Raw genomic sequence first — 19,494 nt, forward strand, 5'->3', positions numbered from 1 at the left:
AACTAATCAGTGGGTTCATTTAAATTGAAATAACAAATTCGAAAATGAGTGTTTTGTTTTTTTAACATTTCTTGAATCCAAATTATAAACATATGTTTACTGTAAACATGTACGCAAAATCGAAAAAAATTGTTTAAAGGCCCAGTCTGCCTCAAATGGTTTACATAACGATTTAAATCTTCTCACGAAAAAAATCTGTTCTAACCTTATGGAACACACTTACGATAGCATTTAATAGCATAAAATGACACAGTTCGTTTGAATGGCTATTAAGCTTGCGTAAACCACACACCAGATTTCGTGGTTTATTTTACCCTTGAGCCATTGTGGACCCGTGACACACACTTTCCTTTTTTGTCTCTCACAATTTCGTCGTCAGTTTGTGATTTCCATGCGACTTGCTGTATTGTGGTACAGACAATCCGGCTGGCCACGCAAAAATTAATTCTTTGAAAAATGCTCGCTCTTTACGGAGGGCACCTAGGATGTTCTGAAGCGGTGAGTGTTTAAACAAAAGGGTGTTTCTACTGTGTGTAAAAACCTGACAGGGTCTGTGGTCAGAAACGGACGGTTTACAGGAGGCTGTGTATGCCTTTAATGCAAATTAAGTCCCATTTTTGCATGCTTTGCCGAGACCTGAGCGCGACCCGTCTCTGTGTTCAGATATTGGCTATTCAAGCCTTTATAGTAGTTTCGACGAGGACTGATCCTCGGTTTTTGACTCCCCTGAGTAATCGGTGAGTCTTAGTATTCATCTGTGTCCGTCCGTGTGAACAGACGGCCGGCCGGCCGTGGACAGAAACATTATCGTTTAGGTTATCTCTGATGTTTTTCAAGCTAAACCTCTGAAACTTTGCACACTTTTAGGGTTTGATCATCCACGAAATGACCCGAGTTTGGTTGACCCTCGTCAAATTTTGGGGTCACAGCGGGGTCATGTTTGTTTCATAAAAACTTGACGTTGAGGTTATCTCGGATGTTTTTGAAGCTAGAGCTTTGAAACTTTGCACACATCTAGGGTGTGATAATCTCCCGACTTGACCAAAGCTTGATTGACCCTCGTCAAGTTTAGAGGTCGCAGGGGGTCATGTTCCATTCATGATAACTTAGCATTGACGTTATCTCAGGCGTTTTTGAAGCTACAACTTCGAAACTTTGCACACTTCAAGGATTTGATAATCTGCCAACATGACTCTAGTTTACTTGACCCCTGTCACATTTTGGGGTCACAGTGGAGTCATATTTTAACAATAACAACATTCTATTTGTCCCTTTTTTTCATTCTTTGTCACATATTATCTTTCACCTTGTAGGAGGACTCCGATGACTCCGATGCGATTGCTCCCGTACGGTTGGCCGGACAGCCCTTCTCCTTCCTTGGGGAAAGCCTGCTTGATCAACCACCCGTAGAATACCCAGCTTTGCCGTTGAACAGGGGAGAGGTTGGTCTTTTTGTCAATTGCACGCATTTGAAATATATACGAGCTGCACATTTGTGAGTAAAAATGTAACCTGGAATGTTCAGAATGGTTGTAGTCGTGAGAATGACATCAACAAGAAAGAAATCAGGTGGAAATTATGGGCATAAATAAATATTGTATGTGGCAAAATGAATAGTTTTTTTCCAATAAGATCTCTAGACTCTAGGCCCATTGCGACGAACTAGCATATGCTTTTGTCCAAGAACACATGGCGTTTTTCTTATTCTTTTTAAGTTTGTTAGAAATTTTACTATATCGTTTTACATTCCATTTTAACAACCACGTCAGTCATAACAAATTCAACTCGCGATTCAAACAACTTTTAACTTGGCACGGTAATATTGGTCAAAGTTAACGGATCTCGAAAACAGCGAGCTTAATTGAAACAAACAAGACCTTTGAAAGTTTGTAGTACTAAAAGGTTCATTTGTTAAAAAACAACAACAACAACAACACATCTTCTGAGTGTTACGAAGCGGTTTACTCGTATCTGGGGTAATGTGTATTGTTGTAAATAGAATAGACTATAGCGATGGTCAGACATTGGAAAGGGCTATAGGCTGCATACCGTCGCGTTGACCGCAGTTGAACCTTTGTGTAACTGACAAGGTTTTTCACGTGCAAGTAATGCAGGCGACAGCTCACTGGCAATGTCATAGCAAGAACGACTTTGTAAAATCAGTCGCCGTCAAGGAGCCAAGCTCGACTCATGTTTTTCGTAACACGTTAGCAGACGGGCTCCTGTTTTAGGTATCTGACTGAAGAAGGATGAAGACTGACGAACTTTCCCTATCAGTCTACGTGATATCTTCCATTTTCATATTCATGCCAGGCCGGCGACTGTACTAAATGTTGGCTTTACACTCTTTTGAGGTATGTTTGAAACCGGTTATATTTTCATGTCATGTTGTCGTATGTGAGAAGAGTGACTGGTTCTGTGTTTAACGTTATTGTGTAGGCCTAAGCTATTGTGCTACACTGCTTAAACATGTGAGGGTTTTACGTAACGTTTTCTTGGTTTTAGAAAACAGGAATTAACGTGTAAATAATTATATTGGCTCATGCAGCTTAATATGTTGGACGAGTGAGTATTTTTATTGTGCGAGTGAAAGAAACTAAAGACAAGTTGATTTATGGACTATAAACTTTACAGTGTTTCCAACTGGAGGGTTTCATCGACGGAGGCTGAACTGAACTGGTGACTGCGGCTTGGTGTACATGACCATGGCATGGAGAGCTGGCAGGGTTCTACAGTTAGCCGCCGAGACGAACTGGAAGGATCAAGGACTACGTCAAGCAATGGTTGCGGTGTCGTGAGGACTGGTGCACCCTTGTCAGTCGTCTGAAGGACTTACAGCCATACCAACATCTTGAAAGCCGAAAGATGGCAGTAGGGTAACGTACAGTAGAATACCTATTCGTCTTACCTGTTAAGCTGCTTTGTTTGAGCCAAAAGGTGTCTGCGTCTTGGACTGTAGAGTTTCTTGCGGTGTTGTCGACCTAGAGTACTGGTCGAAGCCCGGAAAGGATTTTGTGATGTAAAAAGCTTTGTAAACTAATAATAATTAGTCTTGGCAGTGTCAAGATCCATTTAACACCAGGTTTTTGCGTGTGTGAGTGCGTGTGCGCTTGTGCCTTATAAGCTACGGTAGCGGACAACTATTCAGATTACATTCAAGTCTGTAAACAAATACTAAATTTATAGAGTGGTGTAGAGGCATTTATGATTGTCTAGAAACCGGCCAATAAAGGACCATAACATCTGGCGCAATAAGGGCTATACCACTCCATAACAAATGGCGCCCAATAGTGTTTGTTTGTTTGACCCTTTAGCAGTATTGTTTTCTATCTCAAGGCACGTACGCTTACACGGGTGTGAATGATTGTTTTGTTTGTCCTGTTTGTCCAGTAACATTTTCAGATTTGATTAGATTTTTGATTTGATGTGTTGATTGGCATATTCTTGCAAGGCCAGGGTCTTACTCGAGTTTCATTCATATTTTTTTAAACAGCTTCTGAACATGACCTGTATATAATTCTTTTGACTTTTTGGATAATCTCTGATCGAGATTCAGAAAATTTCATCGTTTTATCAACAATTCATTTTCTTTTGAGGAAAGGGGGTGATGTTACGAAGCGGTTTACTCGTATCTGGGGTAATGTGTATTGTTGTAAATAGAATAGACTATAGCGATGGTCAGACATTGGAAAGGGCTATAGGCTGCATACCGTCGCGTTGACCGCAGTTGAACCTTTGTGTAACTGACAAGGTTTTTCACGTGCAAGTAATGCAGGCGACAGCTCACTGGCAATGTCATAGCAAGAACGACTTTGTAAAATCAGTCGCCGTCAAGGAGCCAAGCTCGACTCATGTTTTTCGTAACACGTTAGCAGACGGGCTCCTGTTTTAGGTATCTGACTGAAGAAGGATGAAGACTGACGAACTTTCCCTATCAGTCTACGTGATATCTTCCATTTTCATATTCATGCCAGGCCGGCGACTGTACTAAATGTTGGCTTTACACTCTTTTGAGGTATGTTTGAAACCGGTTATATTTTCATGTCATGTTGTCGTATGTGAGAAGAGTGACTGGTTCTGTGTTTAACGTTATTGTGTAGGCCTAAGCTATTGTGCTACACTGCTTAAACATGTGAGGGTTTTACGTAACGTTTTCTTGGTTTTAGAAAACAGGAATTAACGTGTAAATAATTATATTGGCTCATGCAGCTTAATATGTTGGACGAGTGAGTATTTTTATTGTGCGAGTGAAAGAAACTAAAGACAAGTTGATTTATGGACTATAAACTTTACAGTGTTTCCAACTGGAGGGTTTCATCGACGGAGGCTGAACTGAACTGGTGACTGCGGCTTGGTGTACATGACCATGGCATGGAGAGCTGGCAGAGTTCTACAGTTAGCCGCCGAGACGAACTGGAAGGATCAAGGACTACGTCAAGCAATGGTTGCGGTGTCGTGAGGACTGGTGCACCCTTGTCAGTCGTCTGAAGGACTTACAGCCATACCAACATCTTGAAAGCCGAAAGATGGCAGTAGGGTAACGTACAGTAGAATACCTATTCGTCTTACCTGTTAAGCTGCTTTGTTTGAGCCAAAAGGTGTCTGCGTCTTGGACTGTAGAGTTTCTTGCGGTGTTGTCGACCTAGAGTACTGGTCGAAGCCGGAAATGATTTTGTGATGTAAAAAGCTTTGTAAACTAATAATAATTAGTCTTGGCAGTGTCAAGATCCATTTAACACCAGGTTTTTGCGTGTGTGAGTGCGTGTGCGCTTGTGCCTTATAAGCTACGGTAGCGGACAACTATTCAGATTACATTCAAGTCTGTAAACAAATACTAAATTTATAGAGTGGTGTAGAGGCATTTATGATTGTCTAGAAACCGGCCAATAAAGGACCATAACATCTGGCGCAATAAGGGCTATACCACTCCATAACACTGAGTGAATAGGTGGCTGCTAAAAATGTCGGTTTGATATAGCGCACCACCTCTCTAACTTTCTCTTTGACCTGAATTTAAATTATTTCAAACAGAGAGACTACCGTGTGAACTGATAAAGAAAACAAAGTTGGATCGGTCCGCATAGCCATATCGGTTAATGGTAAAATTTGAAACAACACCCAACTATCTTCCTCTTTGTCTACTCTTGTTGTCTCACACAAGGTATTGTGTTCACACTTTTGGGGACTCATTTCCTTTGCAAATACATATCAAATTGACTCTACAAGGTATTCAATCTTGCGGGAACCGTCCCCTCTTTCTTGGGAGAAAGTCAACTTGAACAGCCTCATGAACAGCAGCAAACGGGCTCACGGGTCCACTCTAGAAGCTCAAGAACAGAGAAGGTTTGTTCGTGTGTGTGTGTATGTAGTGTGTGTGCGTGTATATATGCGCATGGTTGTGTGTGTGTGTGTGTGTGTGTGTGTGTGTGTGTGTGTGTAAGCATGCGTGCTTGCATGTTAGAGTGTGTGTGTGTGTGTGTGTGTGTTAATGCGTGTGTGTGTGTGTCAAAGTGTTTTATGCTGTTAACAAAACGTTTTTGTATGATTTGAAAAAGATCTTATACTGAACCACTGTAGCTCTGGAAGGGCTTTGTCCAGAACGGAATAAGGAAAGATGTCCTTCCGGTGTCCATTAGTTGGCAAGTTTCCTGATAGTGTTTCAATTCTAACTTTCGGGCATTTTCTTTTTTGACTGGAAGAGTCATTTGATCTTTCCCCTTTCCCACGCACGCACAAAGAATTCATGAATAAAAGCACCTGATAAATGTGCCAGATATATATCACCCAAACCTTAACATATCAGTAGTTACCGTGAAGCACAGCGTCCGGTAGTCTGTACATCCTGAATTAAACTTTATTACAGACTTATATTTTTAAGGACAGTTTGACAAAATAGGTTTTGAGGCGATTATAATTATTTTCAAGGAAAGTCACAAAGTAGGTTTGTAGCTGATTATATCCTTAAGGAAAGTCACAAGGTAGGTTTTGAGGAGATTATATCCTTAAGGAAAGTCACAAGGTAGGTTTTGAGGAGATTAAATTTTGAAAGAAAACCACGAAGTTAGTTTTATTACGATTTTCTTTTTAAAAACGTCACAGTACGTTTTGGTGCGAATTTCTTCTCCTTTACATCCCCTAATACCTCCCCTAATGCTTTTGGAACCGGTCATACACGTACAGGTGGCGTTCATTGGTATCTCCAACTGGGCGCTGGACCCAGCCAAGATGAACCGCGGGATCCTTGTGCAGAGAGATGTCCCTGATGAAAACGAGCTGGTGGAGACTGCAAAGTATGGCTTATAATGTTAAATATAATGATAAGGATAATAATAATAACAGCTTATGTAGCGTGAACCACAGTAATCCATGCTCTCCGCGCTTTACATATTAACTATGAATAAGAACATACTAATTAAAATAACATCAAATACATTCTAGCAAAATAACTTTACAATAAACTTACAACAACACATTAGCCACTTATGGACAATCCTATAAAAAGTTTATAGCATTTTGCTTGGGTAAAGTGGGCTAAGGACAGCAATATTGTTGCTATTATGTTTTCAGCTTTGCAATAGGGCCTCAAATATTTGACGCAAGCAACTCTAAATGCAGTCAAGTCGAAGACTAGTCTTGTCGAAATAGTGGGCCGTCATGCTTGGATGACAGCACAATCCTTTTGTCGCTAAGCTGTTGTATTTATGTTCATGTATTGTTCTTCATTTTTCATGCATGCCTAGTTTTTTTGTGTAAAATAGACTTTACCTTTCAGTCTGAATTAGTTTTAACCGTTTTATCTCTGCAAATTTAGTTTTTTGCTATGTGAATCATATTGTATAAAAAGACACAGACAAATGAATCAAAGATTAATGACATATTTAGTCAGTTTATTCATTTGTCGCTATATGAGTTTACTCTTTTATATTTCATTGTATTATTGATTTATTGGTTTTTTTCTTCTTTTGTTGTTGTTTGTAAAGCGTGTAGTGAAGAGCCTTATTCATTGAAAAGTGAACACAATTGAATTTTTTCAAATTTTGATTGTGGTAAACAGTTTTTTTTAATGTGTCATGGTAATATCTGCTTGTCTTACAGGAGTATCTGTGATAGTGGAGAAGAGGGAATATTGAAACATGTGCATTCCCTCGTGAAAAAACTAGCAGTTGCTTACCTCAGTGTATTTGACAATGCCGCAGAACGCAGAGAGTTCTTTGGTTTAAGGGACTTCTACAGGTATTTCCGCTAATGTTTCTGATGTGTATTATACTCCTCTGTGTGTGTGTGTGCGTGTGTGTGTGTGTGTGTGTGTGTGTGTGTGTGTGTGTGTGTGTGTGTGTGTGTGTGTGTGTGTGTGTGTGTGTGTGTGTGTGTGTGTGCGCGTGCGTTTGTTTCAGGGTGGGATGTTGGAGCATTTATTTATTGTGTCACATGTAAGGATAGGTCTTTTTGTGCATGCAGAAACGTACTCATCTTTACAGTATTATGTACTCTCTGAAACGCTCAAATAGTTCATCACTGACGGTCATTCAGTATTTGCTGTTGATTATAGTTTATTCTTTGGCTCTGTATATTAAAAGAATTGTTGAAAAAGGCTCATATTTAATTTGTTTCTGTCGTTGAAACATGAATGGATGGGCGAAGTGGCGCAGTGGTAAGACGTCGGCCTCCTAATCGGGAGGTCGTGAGTTCGAATCCTGGTCGCTGCCGCCTGGTGGGTTAAGAGTGGAGATTTTTTCGATCTCCCAGGTCAGCTTATGTGCAGACCTGCTAGTGACTTAACCCCCTTCGTGTGTACACGCAAGCACAAGACCAAGTGCGCACGGAAAAGATCCTGTAATCCATGTCGGAGTTCGGTGGGTTATGGAACCACCAAAAAAACCAGCATGCCTACCCAACGAAAGCGGAGTGAAGCTGACTATGCTCTCAGAGTATAGTGTGGGGAACCCAAATGGGCAAACGAGCTCACACGTCACCAGAATTTCTGGAACGCTGAAGAAGAAGAAACATGAATATATTGTGAACTGTGCATGTCATTGTTGGAAGCACACTGAGACCATTTTCTTGACTTTCAGCCTTGTGAAAATGGTGCATGCTATCGCTACACGCGAGAAGCGAAAGCTGACAAGAGATGAGTTCAAAGTGGCTGTTCTCAGGAACTTTGGGGGACTGAAAGAAGTAGACCCTGTCAGAACCTTTGACAGTCACCTGACACTCGACGATGTGAGGATGACATGTGTTGTCATTATCTTTATCATGTAATAGATGTGTTCGTTTTATATATGTGAACAGCTCAGATCATGGGTCAATAAAGTGTTACACAGATGGTCAAAATTAAATTAAATTACATATCTTACCCAACTCACATATAGCAATTAACTCTAGTTCAGTGCTGGTAACGCTGTACGCATCCCCTTGGTAACAAGGGAAGCCCCTCTAAAAAAAGAGTGACCAATACCCATAAGGCCATATTAATACATACTTCCGACTTCCGTATGCGCGCGCATACGCCGCCATATGCATCATTCCATACTCAGCGAGCAGTGGGACTGGTCGTGTTTTTGTACGCTCTGGCTGTGTTCAGCCATCTGTCACTTCGTCTACGGACTTGGTCACTTACCTCTTGGTATCTTCTTGCTTGTCTTTTCGTCTCTTCATGTTGAGGTGAGATCTTTCTGTTTTTTGCTTGTGTTTGTGGGCGTTTTTGACCTTAAATTGAACTTGTGAAATTTTCTTGTTTACAAAATTTTTCGTGAGTTGTTTTTGGTCATGGCGGTTAACGCCAAGAAGCGGCAGTTGTCTATACGAGTAACTGCTGGTTCTCCGCCGACAAAGTAAACATCTGGGAAAGCATAGGCTTCCGGACAGGCTTGTGTTTCGGTTCATGTACTGTCTTTGCAAAAAATATCGATGTTTTGGTCGTCATGCCTCCTACTCCGTTTTTGACGGCTAAACCTTTAGACAAGGTTTCTCCTGTGGATAAGCCCGTTTAGGCTTCCTTGGTTTATGTGTTTCCCGGTCGTGCGTCTGCGGACGTGGCGACATTGTTGCTCTCTTTAAGTTCACAGGTTTCTTCCTTGGCGGGGGAGATCGCTTCCACGCGGGCGGAGATGCGTTCGCTTCCGGTGTGACGGGGGTTTCGTCTCTTGCCAACGTTCGCCTGCGCCGTCTGCTACTGTGTCTCAGGCTGATGTTCATGCGGAATGGGATGATGGGACCACGCCTTCGCTTGTGGCCTGTGTTCCGGTTCCCGGTGGTTCACACCAGTTTAAAGGTATGTTTTCTACCCAAGTACCCGGGTTCTCCGGGGAAAGGGTAGAGCGTCTCCAAGAGAAAGTAACTCCGGGCTCTGGCTTTGTGGGTGAAAGTTCCGAAGCTGAGGCTGGCTCTGACTGCATTGGCAGCAGGTCGGTGGCGGTTAGGAACCTTGGAGAGCGAACGGAAGATTTGCGCAACCACCCGCTTCTTTAGAATGTGGTAAGGGTGTGCGTCTTCCGCTTCCGCCCGGGGGGCAGGAAGAGAACAGTATAGCTGGCTCTTTGTTTGACTATGGGAGTCAAGCAGGGGGTCAGCTTCCGGAGGGCACGGGAGTGCCAGTCGGCTGTTCAGAAGACGGTGCTTCCGCAGAGGTGGTTGCACTGAATTCAAATTGCCGTTTAGGCTGTCAAGTGCAGTGGCACTGGGGGCTTAAGCGGCTTCAAGGTACAATAGGATCTTCTGGTGCATGTTTAGGCATCCGGTTGGTTCTGATATTTGCCAATCCGTGGCCGATTTTGCTAACGCTTTTGCGGCTGTGGCTTCCGGTTTCAGGATGGTTTAGCCTTCTGCCGTTAACACTGTGGTGTTGGTAGTTGGCGTTCATCAGTCTTCGGCTTTCGGTTCCGTTGTTGCGGTTCCTCTGCTGTTACTCAGGCTAAATCCACTTCCTTTTCCAGGCTTTCAGCTGGTATGAGGCAGGTGGATGGAATATCCTTTTGGAGTTCCGGCTTTTGGGAAATTTGTTCCAAACCTTTCCCTTTTGGCAAGTGTTGCTTTTTCGGGATTGGTTCCGGCTCTCATCCTTTTGTAGATGGTTAGAATACCACTGTACAGGATGATGAGGATTTGGAAGACTAAGCTTCTGGGGCAGATGGAGACGCCTCTTTGTTGACTTTCAGCGAAGCTGCCATCTTTGTTTACATGGATGGCAGAGGTTACTACGCGCTTTTTCCCTGTTGGGTTAGCGGTAGCATTGTCATCTGCCTTTTCTCCTCCATCTTTTTTGGGCGTGTCTTGCTCCTTCTTAGGATCAATTTGCGAACTCAATCGATGCTTTTGCCCCATCTCTGCCTTTGTCGGCATCTCAGGGGGAAGCTCATACTTCAGCTTTGCCGCGTTTTGCGCATTTTCAGCTGACCTGAGCCTTTTAAGGGAATCTTAGAACGTTATGTTCTTGGATTCTCTGTTGGGGTCGTTTGGGCTTGTGAAAGTTGTTTTTTCACATTTGAGGCTCCTTTGTTACCACTTCCTTTGTGGGCAACGCTCGGCTTAGCTCCTGCGGTGGCGGGGCTTTAGCTCGCGTCATCTGCTCAAGCAGCGCGTCACGCGCTGATCGCTATCCGTAGGCTTCGGTTTACTCCAAGCTTAAGAACGTAGTTTTTTCGTTTGCTTTTTCTACGGAACCGCCACCGGGTTCCCCGGAATTGGCGAACATCCGTCTGGATGTTAATAGCAAGGAGTGACCGTCTCTCTGTCAGAGCAAGGATCTCCTGGCTATGTTTCTTTATGGCCGCACTCCTTTTCATTTACCGCTTTTTAACAAATCTTGTTTCTGCGCTCTCTCGTGCGCGGTTACGTCCTTTCTGGATATTTTTGTGTTCCGTCAGGACGCGGATACGAAGGATGTAGCTTTGCTTTTAGCCTGGGTGTAGGTCTCTTTCTAAAAGGTTTGTTCTTTTGGCGAGACTTTAATCTCTTCTTTTCTTGAAGGTTCCTCTTTGTGGGTTCGCTTCTATGCACAGGGATTCTTCTCTTTCTTTGAAGCTCACTGCAGAAGGAAAGCGCACGGCAGGCCTTGGCTTTTTATTGTTTTCAAATAAAGGCTTCAGGCTCGCCATTCTCGACTTTATCTTTTGTCTCCTTACCCTCGCGTTCGTGGCAGGGTTCTGTGTCTAATATCCACCTTTCTTCCCCCTGAGGCAAGTTAGCGGTGGGTGTTGGTAGGCACACAAGAGCACGCTTTCTTTCACACTTGTGGCAGTTATGTCAACTGGAAGTTAGTTCTCGGCATCACTCTTCTTTCGCCGTTGTGTTTAACACAGCGGCTGGGGGGGATTAGGTTTCCCTCTTTGTGGGGGGAGACAAGGGTGCCTCCCTTTTGGTTCTCTCTCATGGTTCGTTTGGTATTTCAGAGCTTCAGGGTTCTGATCTTTTTTTCTAGTCATACGTTTGCTGAGCCGTTTTTGGATCTATTGGAGATTGGCAAGCGGCCCTTGATAGAAGTCCTTTACTCCAGGTGTAACTGGGAGTGCAGGGCTGGAACACATTAGATGTCTAAGGCTTCTCAGCTTTTATAGGACCCTTTGTGGTCTGTTGGGCGTTAAGCAATAGAACAAAGGGTTGGAACATGTGTTGTTTCAAGCAGACAACTCCACAGGGGGCTTTTCTCATCAAGAAAAGGGGGTCTCTCACTCCCTATCGCTTCCTCACGGAACATGAGAGGTTTTGGTGGTTTTACCATCACGAGATCTTTTAGCAGCGAAGTACCTGCATGAGAGTCTCTATGACTGGGCGGACTCTCTAAGTCTGTCGGCCAAATGGCCACTTGGAGCAGACTCTCTTTGACCACGTGTTTTTGTTCCTTCGGGGGAATGGGAGAAATTTCTATTAATGAGTTTTTGCCTTTTGGTACTATCGCCTTTTGCTTATCTTCGTCGCCCGACTGCCGGGCATGGAGATTTTTACTCTTGTTTTACTTTGAGCGGCCTGCCGGTCGCACAGTTTGGGCCCGTTCTTTTTGGGTTGCCAGACCTCGTTAGGCTGGCAAGAGGGCTCCGGTTTTGCTCACACTCGTTTCTCACGGGTGTCTACTGTAGGATTTTTTTTGAGTGGCTCGGGCTCTTCTGCCCGTCAACTCTGGACTGGTACTTGTCTTGTTGTCTGGCTTGGAACAGATGGCTTACGTTTTAACGGATAGAACTCCTCTTCTCTCGGTACAATGAAGGTGGCGAGCCACCTATTTTGGCTTTCCGTTCTTTTTCTCCCACGTCTTTGTTTAAGACATTATGTGATATCAGTTTTACTGAGACAGCTCGGGCTAATTTTTCTCTTGGTGGCTTTATAACCAGCAACTTTAAGAGGGCCTACTTTAGGCTTGCTGAAAGCTGATCTTCAGTCCTTTCTTGGACTTTGCTCCTAGTTTTAGGGTTTTTGTGATTGGATTCTTTGACTCTTTTACTTAACTAGCCTTGCTGATTAACACGGAAATCGGCCATGCTTACTCGGGTAGCTTCTGTGAGAAGTGGGAGTAAGTGTTTTTTCTGCTATTTTTGCTATAGACAGATTTTCGGAGAAAGACTGATCTATGGCACTTAGGTTTCTTTTGGGTTTTCTGGCATATTAGCGGAATCTGGAGTTACCAACTTTGATTCACCGTTCAAATCTTAATCACTATTTTGGCTCCCCTAGAGCCATATTTTTAGCCTTTTGGTCTGTTCGAGTTTTGAAGATTTTTTCTGACTTGCACGGATTGCTTGAGATCATTAAATCTAAGGGCTCTTGTTCTTATCTTTCTGCTTCGTCGCCCTTTAACCTTGAACGGTTATATACGACGCTAAACACTGATTAATTTATATAAAGGAAGATAGTATGTCTTTCAACTTTGGTAGGGGTAATGACTGGTTGAGGTCTAGATGGACTGCCACAGTGTTCAGGTATGCCTTCAAGTGGTGGCAGTAGACAGGGGGGGGGGGGGGGGGCAGTCAGTCAGTCCTCCCCCTTCGAACAGCACGGACTCTATATTCCTTTCTTGAGCATTTTTATGGCTCTTGGAGATTCTGATGTACAATTTTGTACGGTTTTAGCCCTCCACAGTTTTCTGTTAAGGACTCTGCACACTAGATCGGAATCTCAGGAACTTCTTTTTATCTCACTCGTTATGGTGCGCTTTAAAGACATCTCGAGAGTAGTGTTAGCCAATTGGGTCTCCACCTTAGTTAGACAAGTTTATGTATGGTGGCAGAGTCAGGCAGGGGATGTCAGGGCAGTTTTGCCCTTTACTACAGCTAGGCCTCACGGGGCAAGAGATTGGGCTTCTACTCTAGCTGTTCTTCGATTTGGTCTCCTGGCAGAACTGTGTTCTTGAGTCGGCTTGCTGGCTTTATGGAAAGGTTTTTCTTTGGTGTTTATCTCATAGATGCCTATGCATTGAGATGGGATGTGTTTCTGGGTTACCTGCTCTGTTAGCGGCAGGACAGATTCTCAATTCCTGATTGGGTTAAGTGCCCTCCACCTATAGTAGCAATCTGCTATATGTGAGTTGGGTAAGATATGTAATTTAATTAAAAATTTTAGTAATAAATTTTCATTTGATTAATATACTTACCCAACTCACATCGTTTATTCCCTCCCGCCTCCCCGCTGTGGGGGGTGGATTTCTAAAAAAGGGGAGTGAGTTGGGCTTCGTTTGGAATGATGCATATGGCGGCGTATGCGCGCGCATACGGAAGTCGGAAGTATGTATTAATATGGCCTTATGGGTATTGGTCACTCTTTTTTTAGAGGGGCTTCCCTTGTTACCAAGGGGATGCGTACAGCGTTACCAGCACTGAACTAGAGTTAATTGCTATATGTGAGTTGGGTAAGTATATTAATCAAATGAAAATTTATTACTAAAATTTTTAAGTACAAGATATTGCACTGGAAGTGGTACTACACTGTTGCTTAGTGTCTGTATGAAGCTACAAGATGAAAATAGAAAAAGAAAAACACGATTCTTGACTTTGATGGGCTTTTTCTGCTCGTAAACACACATTCTTCTACTCATCACAGCATGCCCCATTATTGAGTTTAAAACACCAATTACATTTGTTTTGAATAAAACTCACAATTTTACAATAAGAATTTAGAGACCTGAATCAATTAGGTATATCATACTTAGTTTGACTTTTGCAAAACTAAGTAATTACACATTTAATTGAATCAGTCAGACAGACAGAGACATAGAGAGACAGACAGAGGGCAAACAAAAATCTGAGAAAGAAACCCCTTTAAAAATGTTACCATGTTTGAAATGAAACATCGCAAGGTGAAGCCATATTTCATCACCTTTCAGTATGACGTCATGAGCGTGTTCCACACTTGAAATGACGTGCTTTTGGAGCTTGGAAGTATAATTTCCATTCAACGATCCGAGTTTGTTAAGTTTGAGCATATTTTCAACGTCAAACACCATGAAACGATATATATTTGGAATCAGAAAATGATAAGGAATAGATAGAAGTTGTTTTTATGTGTCTTTTTTCATAAATAAAGATAGTGGTTATTTATCGGTTTTATTCATTTTTAAGCATAATTATCAATACAAAACAACAAAACTATATAGTTTTAGATACAGGACGCAATAGGGAATACACCAATATAAATTTTCTGTTTCAAATATTAGTTTAAATTTTTTTTTTAAATGACATATTTCGAACAAACATTTCAATAACAAAACTTTAAGTGACCAAGCTGAAATGCAATCCCATAATCCGGCCTAGATCTGAGATTGTGTGATAAGAAATTCGATCAAATTGATGAAAAACTGTAACTGTGAAAGTGCTGCCTCGACCTTTTGGCAAACGGTAAAATATGACGTCATCAAACTGTCCTATCAATAAACGGAAAAACCTTCTATGAGAAAATCCAGTCAAAAATATCCATATCAAATTTCATAAAGATCCACTCAGTAGTTTTTGAGATATGATCTGCAGTGTGAAAAAAAACAATCTCACGCCCATAACGCAAACTCATTTGGTCGTGTTCTGCCGATACTATAATGTTTTTCTTTCCTAAAACACACTATAATAGTAGCCCTTCCCAATGTCTATGCTAAAACTGACTTGTCTGTGTTGTCAATGATTTTGCTACAGTGTGAGAACAAAAAGTATAAACAATCTCACGCCCATAACGCTGTGACACGAAAACTTATTTGGTCGTGTTCTGCCGATACTATAATGTTTTTCTTTCTTAAAACACACTATAATAGTAGCCCTTCCCAAATGCAATGCTAAAAATGACTGGTCTGTGTTGTCAATGATTTTCTGCGAGAATGCGATCTATCTGTTTGTCGCAAGACCGTGTGACACGAAAGTTATGAGCGGAAGACAAATCTGCTGAGTGCAATTACGTTTCAGAAGATAGTTGGTTAAAACAGTTTATCACTCAGACACGCAAAGGAACACTATAACTTTATTATTCAGGCCATATTTGCTTTCCTTTGTCATGTATGAAAGTACTGGCCTTGGTTGAAGAAAGTGACCTGTCGCTGTGCAACAAATTTGTCGCCATTTTCCGCCGTGTTTTGTAAATAAAACGTGTTTACTACCCACACATACAAAACGATGCTGTTGGTTCTTTTTATGTTCTTATTGTTTGATTCATGCTTAGCAGTTTAGTATGCTTTGTTTTCTTCTCAATTCAATGGATGGCTATAAAATAAGCATTTAAATGTGAAGGTGTGGGCGGGGATATAGCTCAGTTGGTAGCGCGCTGGATTTGTATTCAGTTGGCCGCTGTCAGCGTGAGTTCGATCCCAGGTTCGGCGGAAATTTATTTCAGAGTCAACTTTGTGTGCAGACTCTCTTCGGTGTCCGAACTCCCCCCCCCCCCCCCCCCCCCCTGTGTACACTACATTGGGTGTGCACGTTAAAGATCCCACGATTGACAAAAGGGTCTTTCCTGGCAAAATTGCTTAGGCACAGTTAATAATTGTCTACCTATACCCATGTGACTTGGAATAATAGGCCGTGAAAGGTAAATATGCGCCGAAATGGCTGCAATCTACTGGCCGTATAAAATTTCATCTCACACGGCATCACTGCAGAGCGCCTAGAACTGTACCCACGGAATATGCGCAATATAAGCGTCATTGATTGATTGAGTGTTAAAATTACCCATGATCTGAGCTGTTCACATATATAAAGGACCTGTTTGACCTACTTGTCCTTTTTACTAAGATAAAGCTGTAAACTTTATGTTGATAAATGGTTCTTTTTGTTCCAGGAATAATTTAAAAGACATCAGGAATATTGAACCAATAATATGGAAGACTTGATGGAGTGAACGGGTATTCTTCCGATGTTTAATTCATAAGCGTGTTGAATGTATCAGGTATCCATTGAAGACACCAAACATGATTTATCACGTCTAGTTGGACAGATGAAAAGTCAAGTAGACATCCATCGTTTCTAATAGGCATTAAAATTGCATGTGTAAAAACAAATCATCCATTTTCCCGGGGATCCGATGTCTTGGTTTGTTTACAGACGTACGAGGGCTCCGTCAAAGAAAAACTCGACAGTTCCTATGCTGGGTTGCTTCAGATGGCTCTGCAGGGGGATGGTTGGAGTGGGTGAGTACTTTGACTTAGGTCGGCATCCCATTCCTTCCGTTATTTGGGTTTCTGCACAGATGGTTTAGTCACTTCCGCACTTGATCTTATTACATGCAACGACAAGAATAATTGCATGATCTTCATGTTCTTCATATCGTTTTTGGCTTATCTGGCTATTAACAGAGAAGATGCTAGCTCAATAACTAGGGGACCTTTTTCAAGTTTACCGAAAAACTTGCAAACTTTTTGGTTGACTGAATCGATGTCAAATAGAAATGACAGTAGCTCACAGGATATGGCACTTTATTTAATCTCAGTTTGTTGCTTTGTTTTGCCTTCAAAACAAGAGTTATTGTGTTATCCAAATTTAAAAAAAATATATGCAATAGTTGATTGGAAAAAACATCAGGGAGGGATTTAACTAATGATTAGCATTTTGTTTACTGTAGAGAGAGTCGGTACCTGTTGCTGCTGACAGAGAACTATGGAGGTCTCCACATCCTCACAGACAACCTCCTGGCCAAGAAAAGTGTTGTTCCAATCTTTGGCAGCAGCTTTCCCAGAGATCAGGAGTACACACAGGTACACTTATTAGAAAATGAATCCAATAAACAGATAGACTGGTAACGTTCAAAAATTATTTGTCAAAAACTTAAAAACGTAGTTTCTAAAACGTTTAATGATAACATTTCTTCCGTTTTGTCTAGAATTAAACATTCCATAAATGTACCTTTCTTGTCTTTTGATTATTGGGACATGGTTCATTACTATTAAGTAGCTGTAGGTGATTTGAATGAGATGCAAGTTCTTGCAATGAATGCATGATTATACTAAAATGATTTCTGTTATTGACAGATTTGCCGCAACATCAACCGCATCAAAGTGTGTATGGAAACAGGAAAGACGGTGATTCTTCTTAACCTGGACAACCTGTACGAAAGTCTGTATGACGCTCTCAACCAGGTAACCTGATAAAGAAACTTAACTGTACCTGAGATTTTAATAATAGAAACACACCTGTCATATTCTGGATCGAATGCCACTAAAAATGGCACTGAAATAAGACAATTAATACATAATATATGCATCAAAAAATTCTTTTGTTTTCAACTTTACATCATCACTGATTCATTGCACCGGCATGAAAATGTGTTATTTTGTGACACTTCGATTTAAATGCCATTTTGACTCGGAAAGCAGCAAAGATGTGCTCGGTAATGTTTTGCTATTAATGGGCCATCTTTTTCGTACTGAGAGTTAAAAACTTTATGTCTTCAATATTCTGAGCGAGATCCAAGAAGCTTTTGATGTCTTGTGAACAGAATTTTGAAAATATTTCCAGTACTACTCATACCTGGCAAAAGCTCGATACGTTGACCTGGGTCTCGGCACACACAGAGTGAAATGCAAGGTGGATACAGACTTCAGGTAAAGACTTTACATTGTTCTGAAGAATAATAATAATAACAAAACATTCTTTTATAGCGGCGTCAGCCTGTTCACCGCCAAATGGCAGTTTCTTGGCGCTTTACATTAGACATTAAAATTTAACATTTTACATATAAAATGTTTTCTCGTAAGAAATAACATACAGGCATTAAAAAAAATTTTGTTTTTAATTCATAGACAACGACCACTTATAGTTATATAAGATAATCTAGAAAAAAATTTTTTAAAAAGATGAAAAAACGTAAGATAAATAATAGACACATAGTTACACATAAAAAGTCTGACAATAAACAGAACTCAAATTGGAGAAGATATTTTTTCAATACTTGGCAGGTTTTCTTTGCAGCTATCAGTCACTTTCTTGAATGTCTTGTGGGGAGGTTCGGTTCTCTCTCTCTCTCAACTCAACAGACTGGATGGCGGGATTTCATCGTTTTATTTAAAACCCCACGTAGAACAACACGCAATGACCTGAAAACATAATACAAAAATTGTATTAAGTTTCAGGAAGCAAGTCATGAAAATAGGCAATAAAATCAAGTAATGTTGTGACAACAAGAGCGGAAATATTTACATAATTATTCACAACACCATAAGTACTAGAGCAAAGAGTGACACAACACAACATACCGCAGTCCTAAAAACAACATGAACAAACCATGACTAGAAAGTCAAATGCAAATTACACAAGTAAGTTCAAGTCGCTATCAGAGTTTCTAGCACAACAGAACACAAGCTTATAGAAAGTCAACGTGTACAGTGAAAACTCTCAATCTCATTCCTCACAACATCACTGACAAGTTACTTCATGCCAGGATCAACAAGGGACTGTTGGGTATGGGTAATACATCAAATACTCTAGCGCCTAATCGGTGAACAAACAATGACCAACCAAACAACAAGAACAGCAACAAATAAACTGTACTGTACAACAACTAAACATACAAATACCGACAAATCAAACAAGTAAACAAAGTGATGATACCCCGCTAGCCTGAGGCTTATATACGCTGCTAGCGGGCTGCTTCGAAAGCGCCTCTCTCATCCCACAAAAACGGGCCCCAATTCCTGGCTGACGGCCAAATCTGTGTTTGTTTAGAAACTTTGACAGCTGATAACTTTACGGAAAATGCATGCATTTGCAATCGGTTTGTTGCTACAAAACCAGTGTGAAAGATACTTTTTAACTCATGTTACAAGATATAACTTTAGAAGTCCAGACCAAAAGGTAATTATGATTAATTCCTCAGAATGAATGACCGATTAACGATCAAAACCCAGCAGAATAAAGATTGCTAAACTCGATCACTTCCTGCACCAAATACAATTCACTCCATTACAAGATGAACTCCTGAACTTTCCATACATGTGTCATACTTGTGGTAAAATGGAACTTATGACGAGTTATGTGACGTTAAACTTGATAAAGAAACACAGATACTAAAATGACGCGTGTGACGTCACGCGGCGAGACA

The 19,494-nt window shown here is 41.3% G+C and overlaps 1 protein-coding gene and 1 long non-coding RNA gene across 2 annotated transcripts in view; both read left to right on the forward strand.

Moving 5' to 3' along the window:
- The window catches only part of LOC138968972 (E3 ubiquitin-protein ligase rnf213-alpha-like), a 158,840-nt gene that overhangs the window by 85,723 nt on the left and 53,623 nt on the right, over positions 1-19,494 (forward strand). Inside the window, exons 34-42 of the mRNA XM_070341658.1 lie at positions 1,314-1,442; positions 5,227-5,343; positions 6,181-6,290; positions 7,096-7,233; positions 8,073-8,220; positions 16,503-16,588; positions 17,020-17,152; positions 17,426-17,533; positions 17,913-17,998. Of these exons, the coding sequence (XP_070197759.1) occupies positions 1,314-1,442; positions 5,227-5,343; positions 6,181-6,290; positions 7,096-7,233; positions 8,073-8,220; positions 16,503-16,588; positions 17,020-17,152; positions 17,426-17,533; positions 17,913-17,998 (1,055 nt within the window). The remainder of the gene's footprint in view (positions 1-1,313; positions 1,443-5,226; positions 5,344-6,180; positions 6,291-7,095; positions 7,234-8,072; positions 8,221-16,502; positions 16,589-17,019; positions 17,153-17,425; positions 17,534-17,912; positions 17,999-19,494) is intronic.
- LOC138968975 (uncharacterized) lies at positions 3,096-4,736 on the forward strand. Its single transcript, XR_011456333.1, has 2 exons — positions 3,096-4,015; positions 4,296-4,736. It is a non-coding gene; the product is annotated as an uncharacterized lncRNA (long non-coding RNA).

Source organism: Littorina saxatilis, linkage group LG6, assembly GCF_037325665.1.
Source record: "Littorina saxatilis isolate snail1 linkage group LG6, US_GU_Lsax_2.0, whole genome shotgun sequence".
Lineage (NCBI taxonomy): Eukaryota > Metazoa > Mollusca > Gastropoda > Littorinimorpha > Littorinidae > Littorina > Littorina saxatilis.